The 25,590-nt window shown below is 42.1% G+C and overlaps 1 protein-coding gene across 1 annotated transcript; it reads left to right on the forward strand.

The window, feature by feature from the left end:
• Positions 1–945: 945 nt before the first annotated feature.
• Cyp318a1 (Cytochrome P450 318a1) lies at positions 946–6,615 on the forward strand. The gene is made up of 7 exons (XM_002057002.4): positions 946–1,302; positions 1,368–1,559; positions 1,630–1,830; positions 4,158–4,227; positions 4,309–4,609; positions 5,207–5,723; positions 5,794–6,615. The coding sequence occupies exons 1-7, from the start codon at positions 1,137–1,139 to the stop codon at positions 5,964–5,966; spliced, it is 1,620 nt and encodes a 539-aa protein (XP_002057038.1). The 5' UTR covers positions 946–1,136; the 3' UTR covers positions 5,967–6,615.
• Positions 6,616–25,590: the final 18,975 nt, after the last annotated feature.

The following is a 25,590-nucleotide window of genomic DNA, read 5'->3' on the forward strand; positions in this document are numbered from 1 at the left end:
TTAATTTTCAAAATGAAAGCATTTTGAAATTTTTAATCTTTTGTCTATTAAAATCTGGTTCCTGGTTAACATGTATGGAATGCATGCACTTATATTTTCCAAAATCAGTTTTTTTTATTATGGTAAATGTCAATTAACGGAAATTATTAAAAACTAATACGTCACGTTACGTGACATAATTTTATGGCCAAACGACTAACAATACGATAGAGAGAGACTTGACTTCTTCGTGTGGATCGGGAATGGGAGACGTCGCTGATTTGCGTTTGAATTGTTGCCAAGCTTTTGTTGTTGTTATTCGCATAGCTATTGGCAACTCTGGCTAACGAACCGAACCAATTACAGTTGAAAATATGTATTTACTACGCTCAGTTCGAGCCTCAAGTTGACGACACAAAGTCCACGTAGCGTTGCCCAAAAATAATAACAAAACTAAACAATATATAAAAATACCTTTAATAACAAATTTAATGAAAACAAATCCGAAAGCTTATAACTCAGCGCAGATATACCCTGTATTTTGTAAAAATATACTAATTCTTTAAACTGCTTAAGACTTCTTGAGCTCAGTCTGCAAATTCTTCAAATATATTTGTCAATAACTTTTGTTTTTCAAACGCGTTTGTTGTGGAACTTTCGGCACATACAGTTGAGACATCAGAAAGTCTACACAGCAAAGTTTCTAGCTATAGCTCCAATGGCCTGTGTGTTTACTGGGAAATATGTGTGAGATATGTACTTAATAGTCTTGGGGCTTTATATCTTAAGCTGTTTTATTTGTTACAGGGCATACAAAGTGGACGCAGCGTGTGCATTGTGCGGGCAATTAAAAATAATACATATATAAACAAATTATGAATAAAAAAATATTATAATTTCTTTATTGTCAATTGGCCAATGTTCGATCGGTCCGCTGACGCGTTTTTTAGTTGCGTTTTCGTTGGCCAAGCGAACGGATCGAGACAAAGCGACGGATTCGGATTCGGAATTGGAAATCGCTTGCGCAAACGTGCCAGCTCTGAGCTGCCTATAAAGCACCGCATTAGGCGACGACAACGCAAACAACAGCAACAACAACAACAACAACAACAACAACAACAACAACAACAACAACAACAACAACCAGAGGAACAACAATGCACCTTTACGTGGCATTGTGGGTGTGTGGCACGCTGCTGGCCCTGCTGCTGGGCTGGCAGCAGCGGAAATGTTGGCGCCTCATCTGGCAGCTGAATGGGTGGCGGGGCGTGGCACAGCAGCCATTGCTCTGGTTTCTGCTCTGCATCAATTTGCATCCGAACAGTTGAGTAGCTCAAATAATTTACCTCAAGACACTGCCCATTTAATACCTTCCCCTTATGCCGCAGGCATTTTGGACAAGGTGACGCGTCTGCGCGTACTCTTTCAGCGCCCGTTGGCCATATTGATTGGCACGCGCGCCCTGCTCTATATCGATGATCCGGCGGGCATGGAATGTATATTGAATGCGCCCGAGTGTCTGGACAAGACCTTTATGCAGGAGGGCTTCTTTGCCCGCCGCGGTCTGCTGCATGCGCGCGGTAAGTATTAATTATACCCCAAGCCCTCCCCAGCTCCGCCTGAGCCATACACTAATTGTCGGGATTGCAGGTCAAAAGTGGAAATTGCGTCGCAAGCAGCTGAATCCCGCCTTCAATCACAACATTGTCATTAGCTTTTTCGATGTCTTCAATATGGTGGGCAATCAGCTGGTGGAACAGTTTGCCACACAGTCGCATCTGCATGGCACGGCGGTTAAGTTCAAGGATGCCGAGGATATGCTCAGCCGCGCCGTCCTGGAGGTATCCTGCCGTGAGTAGCCACCCATTGAATGCCTTAACCAAATCCCAGCTAGAAAGTTAAAACGGTCGCTGCCCAAACACTGCCCTCGCACGACACGTTTGTCCAGTTTCCATGCGGCTCACGTACGCGGAACCCATTGAGACCGAGCCACATAGACCCGAGGGTCACCATTCAACGCTGCAGGCCGCACTAGAAGTGCTTTCGGCTGGGTGTTGGGCGGCAAGTTGAGCTGTAAATTATGATTAGGCTTATGCAGTAACTAGTCGATTGGTTATTGATTGCTTCGACATAGGCGCCAAAATCTGTTATCATTTTGCTGCTGCCTCAGCAAAGGGTATTTCCATTTTGTTACTCAACATGTTGCATGTAATACCCATACACGTATGTCCGACTGTTTTTAATCATATATCTCATCAGATCTACATACACTAAATTTGGGACCTAGCTTCTGGTAGAGTGACACAGGTTCAAAATATTCGTTTCTCGCCGCTAATATTTTTTATTTAAAAGCTGAAATTTAGGCCCAAAAATAGCCAAAGCTGGTACCTGACCCAAAAAATGGTTTGCTTCAAAAGAAAAGCTAATTGAGACATTTGATAATGTTTGTTTCCAACCCGAGGGGGAAAGGTCAAGAGAACGGTTTAGATTATAAAATAGGAGTCGAGAGGTGCTGCCTCTGATGAATTTTAAATTTAATTATGTTTGTAAATGAAAAAATATGAAGAGCCACAACCTTGAAATCAATACTTAGGTTCAGGGATTCAGCAAACATAGATGAATTTTATACATGCATGTAAAATATATGCACGTTTTTATAAAAATATATGTATGTTTATATATTATATGATTAGGTACTCACCTGCCAATTCACATGCTTGATTATGTATCGTCATCTGTCAGTGGGTGGAAGACGAACTTTTATATAAACACAACACTGAAAGAGCAGAAAAGCAGAGATTGTGTCCATTAGCTTATTTTCTTTTTTGATGCAGAAAATCAAACATTAGTACATATGGATATAATAAGACATAGTTATGTCCATAATACGTACCAGTTTTTTCTTATTTGCCTCATTTAAAATTGATCCTGCCTCCTCCGTCAACTACATAGGCACCGTCATCCGTCATGCACCGCCGCATCCTTCATAGGGGGCAACCTTCTTCTCCTTTACTCAAGCCGCCGTTTACTCAATCTTTGAATATCCTCAATAGCTAAAGCCACCGTTTCCTCCTTTGCTCAATTTGCCATCTTTTCAATTGGAGCCAGCTCCTCCAATATTAAGGCTGCCGCCTCCCTCAAAGTTGAAGCCACTTCCTCTATAGTTAACGGCGCGGTCTCTTCCTAAGTGGTAGTTGCCTACTCCGATGTCGAAGCCGCTTCTTATACTTGAACTGAAGCTTGTGGGAGTTACTTAAATTTATGAGAATCACGTAGTAGGGCATTATTTAAGAAGACTTTTTGTTCAATTTGCATTTATATGTACATAAGTGCATGTATAATATATACTTATATACATCCATATACACATGCAAGCATATACACACACACACGCACACTTATACATACATACAAACATACATGCATACATACATACATACATACATACATACATACATAAATACATACATACATAAATACACACATACATACATGCATACGTAGATACATGCATACATTCAACATGCAACATGCAACATGCTTACATGCATACATGCAACATGCTAACATGGAATATGCTTTCATGCTTACATGCATACATGCATACATGCATATATGCGTTCACTCATACACAAAACATATATGCACATGGCTACACTTTAATAATGGTGAACTTTAAGTTAAGAACTGCTTTACCTTGAATTTGTGGTAATTTTCCAACTACATATTAGCGAATTAGTATGAAGTGCCCGAAGAAGAGCTTTGTGGCGTGTTCCATTATATTTACACACATCTTGGGCTGACTGTGCTTGAGGCGTTCGCTGGCTGCGTTCGTTTCAATTTTTGGGCCAAATTTAATTACTTGACATTTGACACTTTGCTGGATAAAACAGTTAGCGGTGGCCATTAGCAGTTGGCTGGCGGCTAATGGGGGCTGGTTTGAAGAGGGAGGTGTTGTGGGATTCTTGGGCCAGAGTTTACACTGAAGCTCAGCGCGTCGCATGGGGCGAATTATGTTTTCGGTAGCCGATGCTAAGGCCATTCTGCCTGCTGTCAGCGGGCAATATTTGAATGTCACATCTCTCTCTCTCTCTCTCTCTCTATCTCTCTAACTCACTTTTGCTATCTCTATCTCTATGAATGTCTGGGGCTTAACACCTCGTTGCCTTTTATTGCAGTCACCATTATGGGAACACCGACAAATTTCACGCAAGCGGATGACGCACACATCGCAACCACCTACAAGCGGTAAGTGGTCTCAGCCCCAGCGGCACAAAAGCCGTAGACTAATGCTGATGTGTGCGTGTGTGTGTGTGTACTTTTTAATAGGCTACTCGAAATCTCGGCTATTAAAATTGTGAAGCCCTGGCTGCAAATTGATTTATTGCATCGCCTATTGGCGCCTCAATTGTACGCCGAGGCCGAGGCATGCAACCAGCTGCTGGTGGATTTTGTGGCACAAATCGTGCAGCGCAAACATCGCAATTGGCAACTACGCAATGCCATCGACGATGAGGAGGATGTGCCCTGGCAACGACGCATCTTCATCGAGCAAATGTTCCAGCTGGCGGCCAATGGCGAACTAACGCTTCAGGACATCGAGGATGAGGCACAGTCCATGGTTTTGGTGGTAAGTACAAGATACTAGAGATAGTTAAAAGCTTAGTGGGGGCTTACAATGTAAACAGTTGATCGTTATTCATACAATTGGTCTGTAGCCATTGAAATCGGACTAATATGTCGGTCTGTCAATCTCAGATATTATCCAAGCGAAGGTTTCCAAAGTTTAAGTGTGGGCAATTGATCAAAAAGTTGTTCTAGCCTCGTTTTAAATACACATACATATATCGTAGATTATAAAACCTAGCTTTTAGCTGCCATTGTAAGCATTCTAACTTCCTTTCATAATACATATATACATCTGTTATCCCACACTATGGGAAATGAGTTCTTGAAAAACTTCGGTATTTCGGTTCTAAGTAGCACCCAAAACATTTGATTTTCCTTAAATCTGGTTTAAACAAGGCGGAAGGTAATCAAAAAGTCATCTGATAATGATTTTAAATGCACATATTTAAAAGTAATTTAAAACATCTTGGTAAAGAGCGCATTACTTAATCGAAGAGCTGGCTCTCTATCAAAAAAGCTGTCTATTTATCAATGGGTAGAGTATACATAGATCTCGCTTAACTCTCAACTTAATGTAATCTTGATTTTACTTGCCCAGTCCTTTGAGACGGTCTCGAACAGCATAATGATTGCTCTGCTGTGCCTGGCTACCCACAAGGGCGACTGTCAGCGGCGACTGCGGGCGGAAATTACGAGCGTGCTGCCGCACGGCAACGATGCCAGCTATGTGGGCGTCGAGCAGCTGCAGCAGCTGCGCTATTTGGATGCATTCGTGAACGAGGCGCTGCGTCTGCTGGCGACGGTGCCGATGAATTTGCGGCATGTGAGCCGCGACTTTCAGCTGGCTGGGCACGAGGCGATTGTGCCCCAGAACACGATAGTTGTGATGGACACGTTCAACATGCAACGCGATGCGGCCTGGTGGGGCGACAGGGCCAAGCAATTCGATCCGCAGCGTTTCCTGCAGCAGCAGCAACAGCAGCTCGATCACGACCAGGAGCCGGAACAGGAAAAGCATCAGGACGAACAGCAGCAGTCCGGCGCGGAACGGGCGAAGCAGCGTCGACACTCGTACAGTTTTTTGCCCTTCTCGAAGGGGCTGCGCACTTGCATAGGTGAGCTCTTGGCCCTTGATTAACTGCTTTTAATGGTTTAGAGCTTAACGGTTGAACAATTTGTTTACAGGTCGTCGCTACAGCTTCTTTATTATGAAGGTCTTTCTGGTCAAGCTGTTAGCCAACTTTGAGTTTGGCAGCGATCATCAACTCGAGCAGCTGCAGTTCGTCGAGGGCATCTCGCTCAAGTTTCGCAACGCCGACGAGATACTCTTTCAAATACAGCCACATAAGAGTTCATAATATTAATGCGCCTATTAAACCCTGGCGGAGTTTACCACATTCAGCAAAGCTGATAAAGTTATATTTAATATTGTCTGCGCGTGTTGACAAAATGTCCGTCTGTCTTTCAAGCTAGTTCCAAGGCTCAGATATCTTCATAAACTCTGTTAAGGCAATTTATTTAGTGTCTCAAATTTTAAACTAGATGAATAACTTAACTTTTTATGTTCAATCACTGACAATGGAATTTTATTTGTAGGAAAAGCTGTTTTGCTTGTAATTCGATTCTAAGATTAATTCTCTTGGCAATATTTAATGGTCCCCAATGCTTAAAAACTAATTCGTTTGAACAAATGGGAAACCTTTAATATCGGAACTCTTGGGATATCTAAACAAATTGCTCTGATGAGCTTTGCGTTTCCATCAAAATTATTTTTGGTTCCAACAACCTTTTTTTTTATTTACTGATTGACAGAAAGTTGAAAATAGTAGGGAATACTATATCGTTCACATTTCATACGATTTGTTTGGTATAATAAATATATAAGTCTCCGCCAGCGTATTAAAATTTCGGCATGCCGAAGTTAATTCTTCTCCGGTGTTTTTTTTTTCCTTTTTTTTTTGCTGTAATTTTCGTTAAACCTAAATAGACTAGTACATAATATTTAAACGACATGCTAGATGGGCTGCTAAGCTAAACTTGTAGAATTTGGAATGAGAGATTGGGAGAATTTATTCTCTGGCAACGAGCTGCAGGTCCAGTTTGTGCAGCTTCTTGAGCCAGCGCTGCTCGACACGCTCCTCGAGCCGCTTCTCAAGATTGGCAGAGGACTGCTGCAGCTGGTGGGCATTCAGCTCGGCCTGATGGGCGCGCTTCTCACTCTCGAGCAGGCGCTGCTTCAGCTTGGCCACCTGCCGGTCAAAGCTTTGCACCTGCTGAGCAGAGCGCTCAAACGCGCGCTCCACGCAGTGCAGATTTTGGGCGGCGGCATCCAGTTCCGCCTGGAGCACGGCATGGCTGGTGCGGCTGGCCTCTAGCTGCTGCTCGCTGTGCGTGAGACGTTCGCAGAGCTGATCGGCCCGCTGGCCGCTGTACTGGGCGGTGCGATCGGCTTCCTTGGCCTGACGCTTCAGCTTGGCCAGCTCCCAGACAAGCAGCTCGATCTTTTCGGATTGCAGCTGGTCGCGATGCTCCAGTGCCTTGCGCAGGCGATCGCTCTCATTGAGCGCGCCGCGTGCTTCGCGCACCGTCGCCTGATGATGGGCCACGTGCGTCAGGGCCAGCTGTAGCTCATCCTCCAGTTCGACATTGCGACGCTGCAGGTCCATGTAGCTCTCCTCCAATTGGCTGCGACGCTCTAGCTCACGTTGCAGCATTGTCTGGCAGTGGGTATACTCCTCCCGGTAGCGTTCCAGATCATTCTTGGCCACTTGTATCTTATGCTTTAGTGCATCCAATATGAGGCCCTGTCTGCCCAACATTTTTCCAAGTTTTGAGTTACTCGCTGTATCTTTCTTAGTTTGTAGCAGCTCAATAATGCAATTGCTTTGGCCTGAATTGTTCCTGCTGCCGTTTTGCTTTCTTAATGAACACATTTTATATAGCTCAGCCGACTCGAGCAGGCTTACTTGATACGTGAATTGCTTGGCCTACTGCAGCATATACTTAAGCTAGGGAAATTAACGTGTCCATACTATAAACGAAAAGTACCATCAACAAATTTCCCTACTATTTGAATTTCGTGCTTTTGGCCAGAGCTTGACTGTGAGCACAGCGCAGATTTGAACCATTTGCAAGTTGGCCACCAGATGACGCCATAGCTGTAGCTTACGTTTGTCAAAGCTCACTGAAAGCTTTGCCAGACAGCATGGAGTTCAGCTTAAAGTGCAGATACATTTAAAACAAATTCAAAAATTAATTTAAGAAAATATAAACCCTTATATTCCACTTCAAAATCAGCTTGGCTGCACTTTTGAGAGCTTACATTAGATACGAAAATGTTTTAAACATCTTATTGCAGATTTTAATAAAGAATAAAGTTAATAAACATTTCGCAACACTGTTTTTTGTTACTGAACATTAATCAAGATTTTCTAACGATTAAATGGGAATGTGTTTAAGAAAACTGGGAGAGTAATTACAGAGCTTATTAGTTCGATTTGAACCAGAAAAAATGTACACAAAAATCTAGAAATATTTCAGAAAAGAAATCAAAAGATATTTGCATTGATCTAGTAGTTGGATAGTCTTCTAGACAGAGTCTTGTTAAAGGCTGGTGCATGATGATATTTTAATATTTTAAAATTTTTGATTTGTTTGCGATATAGAATCAAAACTGAAGCCGCGAGAAATTTGAGTACTAAACTTAACTAAATAATATATTTTCTTTATTCTTTGCGTTTTCCATTTCCCGTTTCCTATACTTTTCGATTTTCGTTTCCACTGATTCTACCTCCTCCTCCTCCGGTTCAGGATCCGCTTTAAAGCCCTTCCTTAGTATACTAGATGGTCCGCCGGTTGGATTTTCCTTTTGTGCCTTGGCAAATATTTCGCCCAGCTCCATGCAATCCTTGACGGTGACAATTGACCACTTGTGCGGTCTCATATGATAGAGACGAACGAGTCCGCCCGTATAGGCATCCAGATAGGTGGCATGGTAAACGCCGCGTAATGCCAGATTGTAGGCCTCCTCATCGGACATATCCCATCTGTAGAAGCTGTCCAAGATGCCCAATGCACAATGCGCACCGCTGCCAATCGTAAATAAATTGCCCTCGACGCGCTGACCATCAGAGTCCACGTAAATGAGCTGAGGCCCATCAAAATCGTAGCCGGCGAGCATCATGCCAATGCAGAGGCCCAATCCCTTGAATTTGTACGCAATGTTACACATGATACGCGCCGCGGACTTAACTGTCATCGAACGTCCATAGGTCAGCTCGAACAGACGGCATTCCATTGTGAGCACCCGATCCCAGTAGACGCAATCGGCGGCGCCGCCGGCAATGGTGCCCAATATGCCCTTGTCCACCTCAATGATTTTCTTCATTTCCTGCGAGGCAATAAATTCGCCATTTGTGCCGCGCGAATCGGCGCAGAGAAGGATTCCGCCCTGGTACTTGAAGCCCAACGTGGTCGTCCCATGCGACATCTCCAGGTTCAAGTTGCTTTTCTTTAGCGACCTCTTAATCTTCCTTTTCGGATTCTCAAAGGGCGGCGCGATTACAGAATACGCACTGTCGAACACGGTCTTGCCCGTGTTGACTTCCACTTGGGCATAGGCAACATTCAGATCATTATAGGGCTGCATAAAGTCCGCCTTATCTATGCCGCAAATTCGCTCCAAAGCCATCACAACCTATTCTTTGATAACTAATGTATCTCATATATTAATCGCTCTTATCAAATTTCCACTAAAAAAAGTTATCAAAATATTTATAGCTGTCCTTTTGAACTTGCGATGTGTGACTACAACTCTATAAATAACTAACAAAATATCAGTCGGGTTGAGTTTAAGGCCTACTATAGGATAAATCTCGATAGTTTTTAAATTTGTTGTACAATCATTTAAAAAGCTGCCAGCAGATGGCGGCACAGGACATTCTTTTAGAGCTTTTCTCAAAACTCTTTTTCCTGAAAGCTCGCCATAGTGATAAAAATGTTTAAACACTTAATTTTTGAAAAAATATGAGAAATATTAAAATGATATTTTAACGATTATTTGGATAATAAATTAAATATATATATTAATCAACAACGGAAGCTCCCGACTAGGGGATACCCTGAACCCTCTTCTTCCAACATCAAATGCATATATATATTCTATTTTAGAAGCTATATGTCAAGTTTGGTGACTCTAGCTCTTGATATTTACCAAAATTGCCCAAAAAACAGGATATAGATATCGATTTTTATCGATTGCTTGGAAACAGAGTAAGTAGTTATCGATTATCAGAAACAAACTCGATCTGCGCAGGCACTAGGAGCACCTAGATCTAAAATTTCAAGTCTCTAGCTCTTATAGGTTTTGAGATCCTTGCGTTCATACATACGGTCGGACGGACGGACGGACAGACAGACGGATATGGCATGATCGACTCGACTATTGATGCTGATCAAAAATATATATACTTTAAGGGGTCGGAGATGCTTCCTTCTGCCTGTTACATACATTTGGATTTTGCATAAATACAATATACCCTTATACCCATTTTTAATGGGTTTAGGGTTAAAAAATATATATATATTTATAACTAAAATATAATAATTATAATATAATATAATTCAAATTTCAAAATATATATATTTAATAAATATATTATATAAAATAAAAGCCTTCATCAGAAAAACAAATAAAATGTCAGTGTTTTTTTTCAACGGTCGAACCAACTCCCAGCTTTAAGCTTCTATTCGAGAACCAATATCTCTCATCTAGGAACCCAGGTTTAATCCTTGTTAATTCATAAATTCACAAAATTTGTATGCTAATATAAAATTTTTCATCTTCCGTATCATCATCCGTAGGCCGTAGGCAGATTTCTATGTAGAAGCTGCGAACTAGTTATTACAGAATTTCCAAAAAAATCGATATTTATCACCGATCGAAAAACAATTGATTGACTTATTCTGCATATGATATGCGGGAATAGAGTAAGCAATTGAACAGAAATACATTTTAATGCTAACAGTTTCAAATAGCAATTATAAAGTATGCGTAAATTATTTTCCTTCTCAAAAGCGAATAATAAACAGCTAAGCCCTAACCAAGTGACAGCAGTTCAAAGAGTGGCCCAACCTGTGTGCTCATTTATGCATGTCGCAATTTATTTTGAGGAAATTTAAGAACTTCTATTATATGCTGCTTTTCGAATTTGTTATTGCGTAGAATAATTGGCGAAATGATTAGAGCTTCCATAACGACGGCTTAGCGATGAGCGGGAAATTACGCTTCACTTTCTTCTCAAGTTGCTCTTTAAGGTCGAGCGAAAAATGTTGAGCAATTACGAGGCGCGCGCCTGGAACAGCCGACGTATGATAATATGCCACAACTGTCAACAATATTTCCGGTGCAAAGTGTCTCTACGGTGATTCCCCGCCGCCAACATTGCGCATGTATGTGTGCGGCCTTGACAGCATTGTGATTGTGTGTGTATGCTTGTGCAGGTGTGTGCATAGGTGTGTGCATAGCACTCACAGCTCGGGCACATATCATTGTCAGTGCACGCCCGTGACTCAACTTCAGTTCGCTTGAGTTGTCTAAAGACTCGGGTCCAACTGTCGGCATCGTCTTAGCAACTAAACGACAGGAACAGCAGCAGCAACAGCATCATTATAAGCTAGACGTACACTGAGAAATATATATGCACACGTGCAATGCTTAACAAATTATTCTTGGGAGTAGACACTTCTTCGGGAGAGCCGATAGAAACTCTTCTCAATCAAAATATTGAGTATTTTTAAAAAATAATATAATATTCTAAGATAGATTTTACGGAGAGTATATTCATGCTATCACGATTCGATGATGATTAAACACTAAACCTTCATTATAAAATGGCTTCGTTGAGCATTATTGTATGTTTATAACTTCTAAAATATAATAACAAAAATTGATTAATTAGTATCGAAAATATTTTCAGTCAAAATATTTCTTCAATCAGTTAAGTTTGTAGAAAATCTGAATCAACCAAGTGGCGTAAACCTTGTTAAAAAATCAGGTTCAGGGAGCGTGAATAAAATTGCCGACAATTTAGCCTGAACTGATATAAAAATGGAATATTGGATTGAAACTGCAAACCGTTTCTGAAACGAAACAGTTCGAATGCTGAAATCTTTTTTGTTATCTTTGTATGAAAACCAATTTTAGCTCAAACGTATGTGTGTTTAGTCTGTTTAGCACTACGAATATAACTCCTTCTTCCGAATGTAGTCCAATGCAACCCAGAAATTTGTCAAGTGCAAATTTCTATGTGTGTCTATGTGAGTATCTATCCGCGTGTGCGTGTGTGTTAGTGTTTGTGTGTCTGTTGAGTTTTTGTCGAGCAAATGGCGCCGTCAACGCAGTCATTAGATGGTTGGGTAGCTGGCTTCCAGCCACGCCCAGTGCTAGTAGGCGGTATGTGTCTGCTACGGTGTTGACGCTGATGTTGTTGTTGTTGGCATTAACTTGACACTTTCCCCATTGCCGTGTGGCATGCCTCGAGTAGCGTACATAGTGCCAGCGAACAGCTACAGAGTGCCCCCATGTGTATGTGTGTGTGTGTGTGTATGCAAAAATTTATAACTGTAAAAGGCACTCGAAACACATTCGCATGGAAATTTGCCTGCATTTTTGCTTTGATTAATGTGCCGGGCCGAGCCGGGAGAATCGCTCGTGATAAAATATGTGAAGCGTCCTGTATGCCCGTCTGTCTGTCCGTCAGTCTGCCAGTCTTAAAAGGCAACGGACTCCTTTAAGGCGCCACTTAATTATTTACCGAAAGCAACAACATTTCAATTGTTTTGTGGCGTGCTGCCACTAAAGCTGAAATTGCCACAAAACCGGTTACAACTATTTTCATTTGCATTTCCGTTTCCGCCTTCTTGGCAGATTTCAATTGCATTAGCGTCGAGCATCATCAACATTTGTTGATCGGAAAGCGTTTTGCATTTTAACTTGATTTCAATTCTTTTGAGTTGTGGTGCACTAGAAAATGTAAGTGTCAGTGTTGGTAAATACACTCGTTTTGAAAGATGATTAAAATAAGTGTAGGTAATTACAAACTAAATTAATTTTTTTTTTTGATTATGTATGGAAGATTCATAAGAGCAAGAAAATATTAATAGTTGTTTTAGTTAATTTGCCAATATATGTAATATATTTAATCGTAAGTTCTGCCTTAATATCAGTGTTGAACAGCTAACGTGATTATGGAAATGCCAAATGCTGTATAGTGTTACTGGCAGTGTTGACAAATGTGTTCACCGTACTAATTGAGCATATCAAGAGAATGCTGTAAAGCATTTCCGATCAAGTTATGTTATCTTAATCAGATTGTAGGCTGAGATCTGTATTTTAGCTTTGACGGTGGAAAAAAAACATTTTGTTTGTGTAGTGTTTGGACATACTTAAATATATAAATATTAAGACTCTGAATTGTACACAAGCTTTGCACAAGTACAACCGTTACGTCTGGGAAAGTGGACGGAAGGTATATTTATCCAGTAAGAAACTTAATGTCAATGTAATATTTAACATTGTAATATAATATAATAAAACATCCTGAAAGCACAAAGGAGTCATGAAATCCAAAAGATATTGTTTATTTGTTTTGCAAACTTCCAGTTGAAAAGCACTTTTGGATGTTTGCCTGTTTAATTTAGTAAGTTGGCAGCGTTGCCACCTTACAACATAGTTCGAGCAGCGCGTCGATATAGTGCTGCCAACTGACCGCCAAGAGAATGGTGAGAATGAAACAGGAGAAGTTCAAGAATAACTAGCGTGAGTTTAAATTTTCACTTAAGAAAACATGTCCAAATTAAGCACTCTAATTACAATTAATAATCGGTTTAATCAACTATTTAAGCCGTTGACGCAATCAACGTTGTTGAATTTTTTTTTTTGCCAAAGCTTAGAGCTGGGGCATGGACAATTTATCTGGCACCGCTCTCCACTCGGCACGCGCCATGCACTTGGTGAAGTGACCCAAGTAGTGGGCCATGGCCACCAGAGTTAGCTCCCAAAAATGCAAATCGTGCTGAATTGCATTTTTCGTAGCAACAGCGAGCAAAATTCAAACTGCACATTTTTATAGGCAGGAGCTTGAATAGTTGCACTGGCGCCACTCGGTACAGCACCCTGCTAACCTAAACTCCCAGATGCCCCAGCTGCCCCGGCTGCTGCGGCTGCTGAACGAGGCGTTGATAAATGTGGCAGACGCCAACGCCAGTTGCAACAGGACTAGACCAGGGCCAGTGTCACAGCCACTGCTGCTGCTGCTGTTAAGTGTTGCAAATCCACTGAGCGGCATAAAATGTTGCGTCATCCGGCGTGCAAATGCTGGAGCTGCAGCTAATAGAGGACAACCTCCATAGTTTCAGTGAATGACCATTTTTGGCCATGCCCCCCATGCCCCGAAACCAATTTTCCTATTTTTTTTCGCGCTTTTTTTTTTTTTTTGGCTGTGTTTCTTGCCTTCGTCTCTACCATGGTAAACGCTGTGGCAACGCTGTTGACAATTTGTCGACGTGTCAGAAGAGTCAACGTGAATGTCACAAGTGACGGCGACGCCGACGCGGATGCTGAAGAGACGACGCTGGACTGGGTTGCTGGTTACTTGCTCCATTGGACAGCGGCTGGATTGCGTCAGTTTTGTTTTAGCTGTCATCATTTTCGCTTAAATATTGATATGCCCTATGCCACAGTGTGGTTGCAGCTCTCTAGCCACAAGCATTCAAGATTTGCAAAATTCGCTTACGAAATCGAACGATTCGATCAAGGTCGCTAATTTGCGAAAAGTGCTCGGTTTTCGCTTAGCTCAAGAAATATATCAAAAAGATATCACTGTTCCAAAGCAAATGATTGCAAGTTAATTAGAAATAAAAGTTATAATTGTAATTACTTTTCTATTTGAACTCTCTATACGTGTGAAATCATATGTTATGGAATGCTGAAATGGAACAAGCGTTGAGTCAATACAAATCGAGCTAATTAGAATGAAGCCAAAATTATGGTATGGAACAACGTGCGTCTGCATCATTAAAGCTATGCCATTCGAAGAATGCCAATCGATTCCAATGACTTGGAATGCAGGAAAATAAGAGTAAGTGTCTGTGAAAATCTTACAATATGTATGTGGTCGATTGATTTTATGAAAGCGGATGAAGCAGAAGCATACGGAATGCTACAATGGAACCCTTTGCGAAGCCAAGTCAAAACTGTGCTACAGTATGCTGGAAGGATATTACGTATAAATGAAAAGCTGGAATGAAACACTTTAAGCTTGTGAATTCGAAGCAAGTCACAGGCTTTTTCTAGCTCAAACATGATAATTTGTCAGCAGTTATTTGTAGATCATTTTCAATTCGTTATAGATTCAGCGCATGCATCGTCTATTTGCTACTGCGTTTTTTGATGGCGTAACCGAAAATTAATTTTTACACAGACGAAAAGTCAGAGTTGGCTGTTCGCGAGGACATGAGCGCCATAATTGATATATGTGTGGGCGTATGTGTGTGTGTGTGTGTGTGTGTGTGTGTGTGTTGAGGTCATCAGGCAAACAGCAATCGTTGGAATAAAGCGATCCAGATCCAGACAGCGTCAGTTGTCAGGCAATGGTCGATGTCCTTGTGTCACTAATTACATGCATGTCAATTTTTCGCTCATCATTGCGCCCGGGTGGCAACGTTGCGCACACCGCCGCCGTTCCATTCCGTTTCGTTTCATTGCAATGTCTGTGAACGATTCACTCAGCGGCCAGCACACTGAAACGGCAACAAAACCAAACATATTTGGACAGCTTGTGGACAGGCCGGATGGTTTGGTTGTGGTCATCGGCATCCTCCAGTGGAAAGCTGACTGATGTCCTTTGCCCCCTCGCCATGTGGCACTCTCCGCTCCCCTCACCCATCTCATCAGTCGCCTCTTGCCATTCGCTTCCGTTGCTGTTGCCCCTACGTTCATGCGTTCGTGCGTTCGTGTGTGCGTATATTTTTATTAAATTTTTCATTATTTGCTGACAGCTGTCGGTAAATGGAATTGTTTATTACCTGGCCTCGTCTCTCCCCTACCTGATGGCCCCTATCGTCCTGTTGTCCTTCTGCTGCTGCTGCTGCTGACGCCGCATCGTTGTCGGTGATTATCATAACGTTTGCACTGGACAGCCGGGCCTGCCAACCGGCTGCAAATGTTGACAGTTTTGGGTAACACAACAAAACACAATTGCGGGCTGGCAGCAGTAGCTGGTCAGCATTGGAATGGTTGGTTGGATTGGTAGGGTTGGTGGGGTTAGAAGGGCCACGAGCGAATCAAGTGCTGAGTTTGAATTTGACAATTGGAATGCAGGGCAAAAGCATCCATTTTAGAAATACGTTCTAGTAGCCACAAACCGCAAAACAGAATAAGTACCAGATGTGTGTCCATTGATGTGTGTTTCGTGAGGATTCTCAACATTTGTAAATGTATATATGGCTTTAATGTCAAATCAGCATTTAACTAGGAATTTCTTCAGCACACTTTTAAGAATATGTAAAAGTGTTTCAGAAGAATACCAGATTGCTCCCATACTAGCCGCTATATGATTAAGTAACATGGTGTCATAAAGATTTTTTAGATATCTTAGCTGATTTGGTTTATTTTTTGATAGTTGGAATCCTCAAAAAAATGTCTTTGATCCTTTAATCTTTGGACTCTCGTACGAAATCAAGGCTCCAACCCGGCAAATTAATTAAAAATAAGTCAAATTTGTTCCCAAATGGTTTAGACACGGGCCTTGCACTGAGTGAGGAATTCAAGAGGAGGCCTTACGGTGCGCACACAATTTGCATTAAATTGCTGACTTTTGTGCTGCATCAAAAGAAACAGTTGCAACACATTTTGGGGGCAGGGTTACAAGTTGATAGCGAGTCGGGAGCCGGACTCAAATTGCGGCTTCTTTCCTAACAATGGCAAATCAAATAAGTTGCATGCAGTTTGCACTTAATTGCCAGTGCCAAAGTGGCAAGAAAAAAGGCAGCGGAGCCAGTTGCAGCTGCCAAGTGGCAAATGGCAGCAGCTGATGCTGGAGCTGCACCAGCAGCAGCCCGGTGGCCAAGGGTAGTCTGGCAAATGGGCGCTGGGCGATGGGTGATGGGCAACATGAGAACCAATTAAAGACATCGTTGGCAACCTCGCTGTCGTCCGGCGTTGTTGGCAAACGTCAACGTCGAAAACTAATTAGCATAACAAGCAACAAAGCGTACAAAAGGGGTGGGCAGCGGTTGGAGAGTGGGGCGGGGGCGCAATGGAATGTAGCCAAGTGGTGCTGGCAACCTAGTTACTCGCCGGCTGCATGTGTGTGCGAGTATTTGACGCTTCCGCTTGTATGCAGAGTCTGGTCGGGTCTCGATGCCATTCCAACAGCTCACGTTCTCATTCTCTTGGCTTGTGGGCGCAAATCAAAAGTTGCGGCATTGAAATGAGCCACCCAACCGCACATACACACACGCACGCACACACGGAACAGACACACACCCACTTAGCCATAAACCAATACAAATACAAGTCAAGCAATGCAGTGGCCCGGTCCGGCCCTGGCCTAGCCTGAGTCTGAACTGGAGCTGGCGACACAGCCCGGACTGGAGCCTGGAGACTGTAGACCGAAGCTGAAGCTGGCGCTGGCGCTGACGCTGGAGCTGTTCGTCCTTTAACGCGGCGATTGGCCGTTGCAACTTGCAGCGCCGCGCCTGACATTAATAAACTGTCGGCATAAATAAAATGCAAGAAGCAGCAGCAGGAGCTGCAGCAGGCAGGCAGGCAGGACACTGGCGACCAATGGTGGGCAAATAAAAATAGAAAGCGCGGGCGGAGTTGCCGAGGGGCGGACGGGCGCCAAAGCGTTATGATTTATGCGCCGCTGCAGCTGAAGCTGCTCCACAAAAGGACACTGGCAGCTGTGATCTGGAGCGGGGGCAGGCGACTGCTTCCAATCGACGCCGTCTTCCGGCGTGCAAATAAAATTTCGGGCTTGGCGGTCGGCGCATGTTTCTGATGGCGACGAGACAGCAGCGAGACAAGCTCAAAGGGATTAAATTAAAGTGTCCTTTGAGTTGTGTTTTAATTACTTCCTCTCTCTGGCTCAAGTCACTGTGGCAATGAAAACGTCGTCTGTCTTCCGCACTGTGCCAACGACGTCAGTCCTCTCAAGTCGGAGCCCATATCCCAGACCCCGTCCACGCCCACGCACACGCCGACGGGCGCACCCGCAACCAGCAAAAGCAAAAGCAACAGCAGCCGTCACAGCCGGAGACAGCGTCCTAGCCTGAAACTTAGACAGTCGCACAATTTCTGGCCACAAGCCCAAAAGTTGCCAAAGTTTTTAGCCTCAACAACGAATCAAATTGTTGAACAGACCAACGAGAAACCACCGAAATCTCTCATGGAGTACAAATTTCATGGAGTACAAATGAAAGCTGCTTAAAGTGCACGTAAATTAAGTACTATTATACTATTTATACATACTAGCCAGTATTTTCCGCGCCCTTAACATTTCGGACATTACATTTCCACACATTTTCCTCCTGTGGAAGATTTAAATCTAACCGTAGTGCCCCATGTGCTCCATGTGTCCAAATAATTCACAGAAATTTCGGTCGAAATCCCAAGTTTTCCGCGAATTTTTCACACTTGTGGGTGGAATTTCCCGTAAACCCATCTAAGCTCCCACTAAGACTGAAGCTAGTCTGCCTGAGTTCAAAAAGTCTTTATATTGGAGTTTGATATATAAATTATACCGCTGCATTACTTGCCAAATAAAAATCCAACCTAATTGACTTCATTTACAACTCTAAATAATGTAATACAGTATTTCTTAAGTTAATAACTTTCAAATCTCAGATGAAATGTTGTTTAAGCAAACTCCCCAAATATACATTCAAAGGCGGCTGCTTCGAAATAGCACATTATAGATTTTACATTTTTAAGCAAACACATTCAAAAGCTACTCACACGTACACAACACACGTACGCATTTATTGGTTACGCCGCTTTACGCAAAGCACATGAGCTTGCAAAAGCTCACCAATATAGGGACAGGGTCTAAGTTAATGGCTAGCGCTGCAGTCTGCAGGTCGCTGGCTTTAAAGTTGGTCAATGCCGGGGGTCAAATAAATGGTTATAGACAATGGCAGGCAGACAGGCGTTGCTATAGATACATAGATATACATGTGTTACTGGCGGCAGCTCATTCATTCTCATCAGCGTATTGGGGATTTGCCGCCTTTGAAGCGCCTGTCAAGTGTCGCGTGCGTGAAGCGGCAACGTGCGTGACTGCAGCCAGAGAGCCGCAGGAGCTGAACCTGAAGCTGGGCTGCGGATATGGACGACGCCCCAAACAAATGGCCAATTAATTGCCAGAGCCGGCAGCAATCGATTCTAGCCAGGCAGTCGCCCGGTTTCTGCTGCCGTCTGCTCGACTGCTCGACTGCAATCGATTATTTATTTATTTATGCCACGCTGTGCCGCCTTCAATTGGCTACAATTGGCGCTTATCTCTGACGTTGGCGTTCGGGCTTTGTGGGCGTTGCGCTAGGAGCGGGCGTTACAAATGTTTTGCATATCACTGACAAGGGAGAGACAGTGCCTTAGAAACGGCATCGGACATCCAACCCCTCGCCCCACATGATGCCCCATAGCACCGTCTCCATTGGGACTTTGCATACATTTGCCAGTGGCTTGGCTGGGCAAATATTTTAGGCTCTCGCTCTTTTGCTCTGCATGGGAATTTATTTGAGCAAATTTGCAAATTATTGCGTTTCGTGCCGAGAGCGAGAGTCCTTTCGTGGACATCTATTACGCTTGCCCATTTACATTTGGCAATTGCCTTGTTGGCATCTTTTTAATGGGCCTGGCTCACAGCCGCCCGCGCCTCGCACCGCCCCCTTCACCAGCTGCTGTTAAAGCTCGAGCTCAACTCGAATTTGGCACGCTGGTTTTTTATGGCCTTTGAGTGGATTTCGCTACGACAGCGCACAAATTGGCGGAATGCATTAGAACAATGGCTGGCAAGTTAAAGATTTTTTAAGATTTTACCAGATTTCCTTTGACTTTTTCTCTACTGCCATGGAAAGCTCAAACTTGAAAGCGTGAAAAGCGTGGAGATCGCCAAGGTTAGTTTTGTTCAATTGAATACTTCTGATATTTTTTGATTTTAACATCTCTTTGCAGTCAAACTAACTTTTGAAATCTTGAGAATCCCTCGAGAAAGCTTGAAATATAGCTTTTTAAGCTTTTGACCTTCTTCCCAAAATAATGAATTGAAATATAATTTAATATATTTTTTGAAGCTTTAAATTAATAGTTATATTTACATGTTCGATGTGGAAATAAGCTTTTGCAGCTATGGGCATATTTTTCCTATTCGATTGATTTCAGTTGAAATTTAATTTGATGCATTTAGGCGCTGAGGAATTTTTCTGCAGCACAAACCTTTGGGGCGTTTTCACATCATAGATCATTTGAAAATATTTCAAAGCCGATATCTCCCGAGCTGCATTCTGCATTCAACATTTTTGATCTGCTCAGCTCATTTGTAGCAAAATAATAGCGCAGTTGGGCGTTGGAAAGACCTCTATTGACCTGGACTACGAGGGGCTAGGATGATTTTTTTTACCGGTTACCTTCTGCTGCCCAAAAATCATCTATGCCAGCATGCATATGCACAGAATTGATTACAGTTGTCTGAACCCGGCACGACCCGCACCCACATCCGTTCCCGCTGCCGACTGCTATAGCCGCTGTCTACATCTCACAGCTCAATGGCATTTGTTCAACATCAACGAGTCGTTCGGGCGGCCATTGAACGGCGAAATGGAGGAGGGTTGGAGTGGAACGTCGGTGCTTAGCGGAGGAGGCAGGCAGAGGCACATGAAACCCAACTAAAATTGAACAACAAACTGAACGCCGTGCGTCATCCAGAACCAGAACAATTCAATTGGCCAAGTGGTCCGCACCTGGCACTGGCAATTGAGCCCCTGCACACGAACCTTGCCAATGTCGAGCACACACTGCGACACGTCAAGCAGCCCTGGTCGTACAATCACCCAGCAGCTAGGATGACACTGCACCATGACGCACTGGGCCAGCCAACAGCAGGAACAACAACACAAACTGCCAATTAACTGAAAAAAGCTGCTGCGATGGCTACGCCAACCGATGCATTAGAAGTACCCAGACTCATCGAACAGAGACGAAGAAAAACAAAAAATTCACAACAAGGTGGACATAGTGTAGAAAAGAAAGAAAAAAATATCAGAAGGGAACAGTGATAGCTTAGGCTAGCTTTCGCTCTAAATACCCCGTAAAAAGCCACGTGGGCCAACTGAAATCGAATACCCGAAACCCTATAAAGAGTATTGTATGCTTATGTTTTGCTTGGATTAGCTCTGTTGCATGAAAGTTCGTGTCTTTAACTTTAAACTATTTATTTTAATATTAACAAAGATTCCTAACATCATGAATATACTAAATATATAATGTATTATAAAATCATTAGATGAAGGGGCTTTAAAAAGGGGTTTTTCGATCATATCTTTTGGAAGAGACTAGTAGTTTTTGGTTGATTTCGCCGAATATATAAAGTGTTACTAAAAAGAAAACGCTGTACCAAAATTCATACAGCTCAAATTTGCTTTATAGGCATATAAACAATTCCTTCAAGCCTCACATGACTCGCTGAGCCATAGCTAGGGTATACAAAAAGAAAAAAACTAATGTTAACTTGTGCTGCGTTGCGTCGCCGGAATCAATTAAAAATTCCATGATTTTACACTTGATTGGCTGCGTTTTGGATCGCCAAGGTAACGTTTACGCCAACCGCTGCGTTACGGGCTGGGGATTTGCAGCTGGTGGCGCCTCATCCTCCGGCTAGTCAATGCTCAGTGTTCAGTGCTCAGCTAAGCATTTAAAAGCGGCTCAACTTTAGCTGCAAACATGACAAAGCAACTGCATCATATGTACAAGAATAAGCCCAAAGGTAAGGTATGTTCAAAGCTAGCGTAAGGGCCGTCCTGATAGCCAATTAGTCATCAAGTACTTTTGGAAGTAGGGTCTATTAAAAAAACTTTTGTTGTTCTTATTTTTTATATCAATGATTCAAACTTTCGGCGCATATCAAATATTAGTTAGTTATATGCCGTTGCTGTTTCGAATCTTGGGCATGCACAGGGTGATGCGATATACTTGATGACCTGCCCACAGCATATATTGGTAAATAAACTCAATTCGAACGCAAACACACATTACCACATTAAGTGAAGCGGATTTTTATTCTTCTTTGTTTTGCATTCGTAATCGTTTCAACGGCAGCATACAACAAAGAGCTGCTTTGGTAGAACTGACTCTTTCTATTGTTAACAGTTAACATTAATCTTAATCTGGTTTTGTGAAAATACAGTTGTGTTTGGTTTTGAATAGCTGCGACCAGTGCAAATATTTGGTTAATGAGCACTCAAATACTTATATAAGTATGTGTATTAAAGTATCGAATCAAGGGTTTTATGGGCTTTATATTGTTTGCTGCGGACACATTATTCATCTGCCCCACGGCTGTTGCTTATTTGCGTTAATCCCCCACAAACTGTCCGACAAAGTGTTAATTATACGCCCAATAAAAAGTGGGAAAGCGTTAAAACTGCATAATACACATGAAAAGGCTGTTATATAGAGTATTTATGCATATTATTCAAAAGATAATTGTACATTTTTTAATAAGAATATAGTCTGATGAGTAGTTAATGAGTGCAATAACAGAGATTAGTTAAGTGATATTAACTAGAAGTTTAATTGATAAAAGCCAAAAATATTATACTTAGGTTCTTTCAGGGATTCGAAATTTTGGCATCATAACATTATCAGATTAAGGTTCGAATATATTTAAGAACTGTTTGAGTTAATGTAGAACACTAAAACACGTTAAACTGTGAGAAAAAGAGTTCATAATGCCCATGGATTTACATAATTCAGCTAAAATGCGACTAGAGCTAAAGCAGAAATTGGCAGAGGCAAATGTTTTGCGCATTTATTTTGTTGTTTGATTGTTTTTTTTGTTTAATCAAAAATTTTAAGCTGTAATTAAACAAAGCAAAAATTGCATGACACATGTGTGTATATATGACTGCACGTGCGAGTGTGTGTGTGTGTGTGTGTGTGTGTGTGTGTGTGTGTGTGTGTATGTGTGAGTTATATGTTTATAATACCCCAAAGAATTTAACACATTTTAGTACAAATTAAATATTTAATGTAACAACAAATTGATATTTGAATTATTAAAATGGAAAATAATGCGCCGTCATGTACAGGCATCTGATGTGATGTATGTGTGTGAGTGTGTGTGTGTGTGTGAGTGTGTGTGTGTGTGTGTGTGTGTGAAATTTAACAAACACATTTGCGCCTGGCTGACGGCTGGCATTTTTGTTTATTTGTGTGGCGGAAATATCAGCGACAAAGTTACCAAAATATTGAAAACAAATAAAATTAAATTTGCATAAATACATGAATGCTTTTTATGTTTGTCTGTATGTGTATGTGTGTTTGTGTGTGTGTGTGTGTGTGTGTGTGTGCATATATATGTTGCGTGTTTTTAATCCCTAAAGCACTGGATTCAAATAACAACAAATGCAAAAGCAACAACAATGCACAGCTGCAACAAATTAACAACATGCACGCCGCCAAGCTGCAAAAAGCCAAAAACATGCCAGTTGCTCATATGCACATACACACACACACACATACCCCTACGCACACCTGTGCCCACAACGCCTTACACATGCTATTTATATGTAAATATATGTATATGTATATATATATATATATATATATATATATGTGTGAACAATGTGTTGCTAGTCTGAAGTCCTGTTCATGGTCATGTCATGAGATTAAACACAAATCTTTGGATACATTTTGTTGGTTTGCCCCAAAAATACCAAACGTTGCACAAAAATGTCAAAAATGTTGTAGTTTGGCCATTTTGTAATCATCATTTGGGCAAATGCAATAGCCACAAAGAACTGCAACTATTTCGACCGCAACAGATCGGATTAGGCACATATTCAAATATGCGTTGAATTGAACATGAACATTGATATAAAAAATCATATGGAAATATTGGTTTCTTTTTTTTTTTTTTTTTTTTTGTCGAAATCGCAATTAGCCATCAAGACAATAGTATGAGATTAGCATTTAGTTCTCTGTGCCTGCAATTTACGACGATTGGTTAGATGGATTATGGTTAAGCAGCATAAATTGTTTTTTAATTAGCTTGGGCTAATTTGCTGGATAACGGTAGCTGATAGTAGCTTCCACATTGTTTGCTTGCCTTCCACTCCAAATTTATTGTGGTTACTGTAAGCCGCCTAATCCTTTATGCTGACCCTACATCAAATGTTGAAATAATAATGTTGATCTATGTGCATTCATCAGTTTGTTTGAAAACATGTTCTGTACTTTATGTGTGTGTGTGTGTGTGTGTGTGTGTGTAATGTGCTTTGGGCAGATACATTGATTAAAATTAAAATGTATCCAGGCAGCAATCAGTGCTTGGGTTCCTCGATGGCTGAAGGGAGGGAGTGTGAGGAGGTAGGGGTCGCTGTTTGGTCAAGTAACAGCAGAGATAACACCGACGGCTGCGGACATCATCCAACAGCAGAAAATAACAATCATAATTACAGCCTAAGAGCAAATAGTTTTTTTTGCGCGCTCTTTGTAAGCTGCTGTCCACTCTCCTTCTGAATTGCTTTGCTTGCATTGCTGCCCTTCGCTCTAACCGGCGAGCGTCTTATTGGAGTTTCGTTTCGATTCGCTTTACATATTGTCATAACCAGTCAGTCTTTCGTTTTGATCGCAACCTAGGCACAACTAATTCGAGTTGGCTGCCAAGCAACAATTTAAAACTTATAAATTCTAATAAGTGCCCTGCGCGGCAAATAAATCCATTTGAAAACTAATCTAAGTGTTTGAATTTCGCTGCACAAGCAGTTAGAATTAATTGGTTGCAAAAAAGCTTGCAACTACACATTTTGGTGACCCCGACGTGATTTTTCTTTCTTTCATTTTTTCTATTTTTTCTTGTACTTCGTTCTTGTCGTGTCAACGGACAGTTATCAGTTCGGGCAAAGCTGTGTGGTGAGCCGTTTGCTTGCGCATCTGCATACAGTTGGTTGTTATACATAAACGCCGTAGCAAATCCCCGCTAATCGTTGCGCGCTATAACCCGCTATACGCTATCTCGCTCGAACGAACACTTGCGCGATCAGACTTGTATTGTAGTTCGGCTGTGTGAACCTTGTTGTGCGCTACATTCATAATGTTTGATGAAGGTGCAAGTGCAAATGGAAATGATGAGGCGACATCAGCTAGTCAAGTGGCGGTTGGAACCCAGGCTGCTGTTTTTAAAATAAAGATCAAGAATTTAACTGATCGACTCAATAGATTGTCCTCGGAACTTGATCCCGCTCGACTTCGCGATGTTGATGACTACGAGCTGCAAGATTACATAAGCATGGCATCTGACTTGCAGGCGAAATTTGAGATAGTCTGTGATGGTTTGTTGGAGGTGGATCATGCCAGCGTTGATGAGGATCTTCAGACAAGTTTTGAGTCAACTATTAGGCAGCTACGGCTGTCCCTTCAACGCGAGCGCGGAAATCGAAGCAAGGTTCAGCAGATTCCGCATTGTTCCACCTTCAATTCAGCCGCAGCCGATGACTCGCGTTCTACCTTTGTTGTTCCAAACCACTCTCGATTGCCTCAACTTAAATTGCCGGAGTTTAGTGGAGGCTACACAGAATGGGCCGATTTCTCGAACCTGTTCACCACGGTCATTGACAAGGATCCGTATTTGACCAACATTGAAAAACTCCAGCATCTACGGTCATGCCTTAAAGGAACAGCGCTGGATACAATTCGCTCAT

The sequence above is a fragment of the Drosophila virilis genome, chromosome X (genome assembly GCF_030788295.1).
Source record: "Drosophila virilis strain 15010-1051.87 chromosome X, Dvir_AGI_RSII-ME, whole genome shotgun sequence".
Taxonomy (NCBI): domain Eukaryota; kingdom Metazoa; phylum Arthropoda; class Insecta; order Diptera; family Drosophilidae; genus Drosophila; species Drosophila virilis.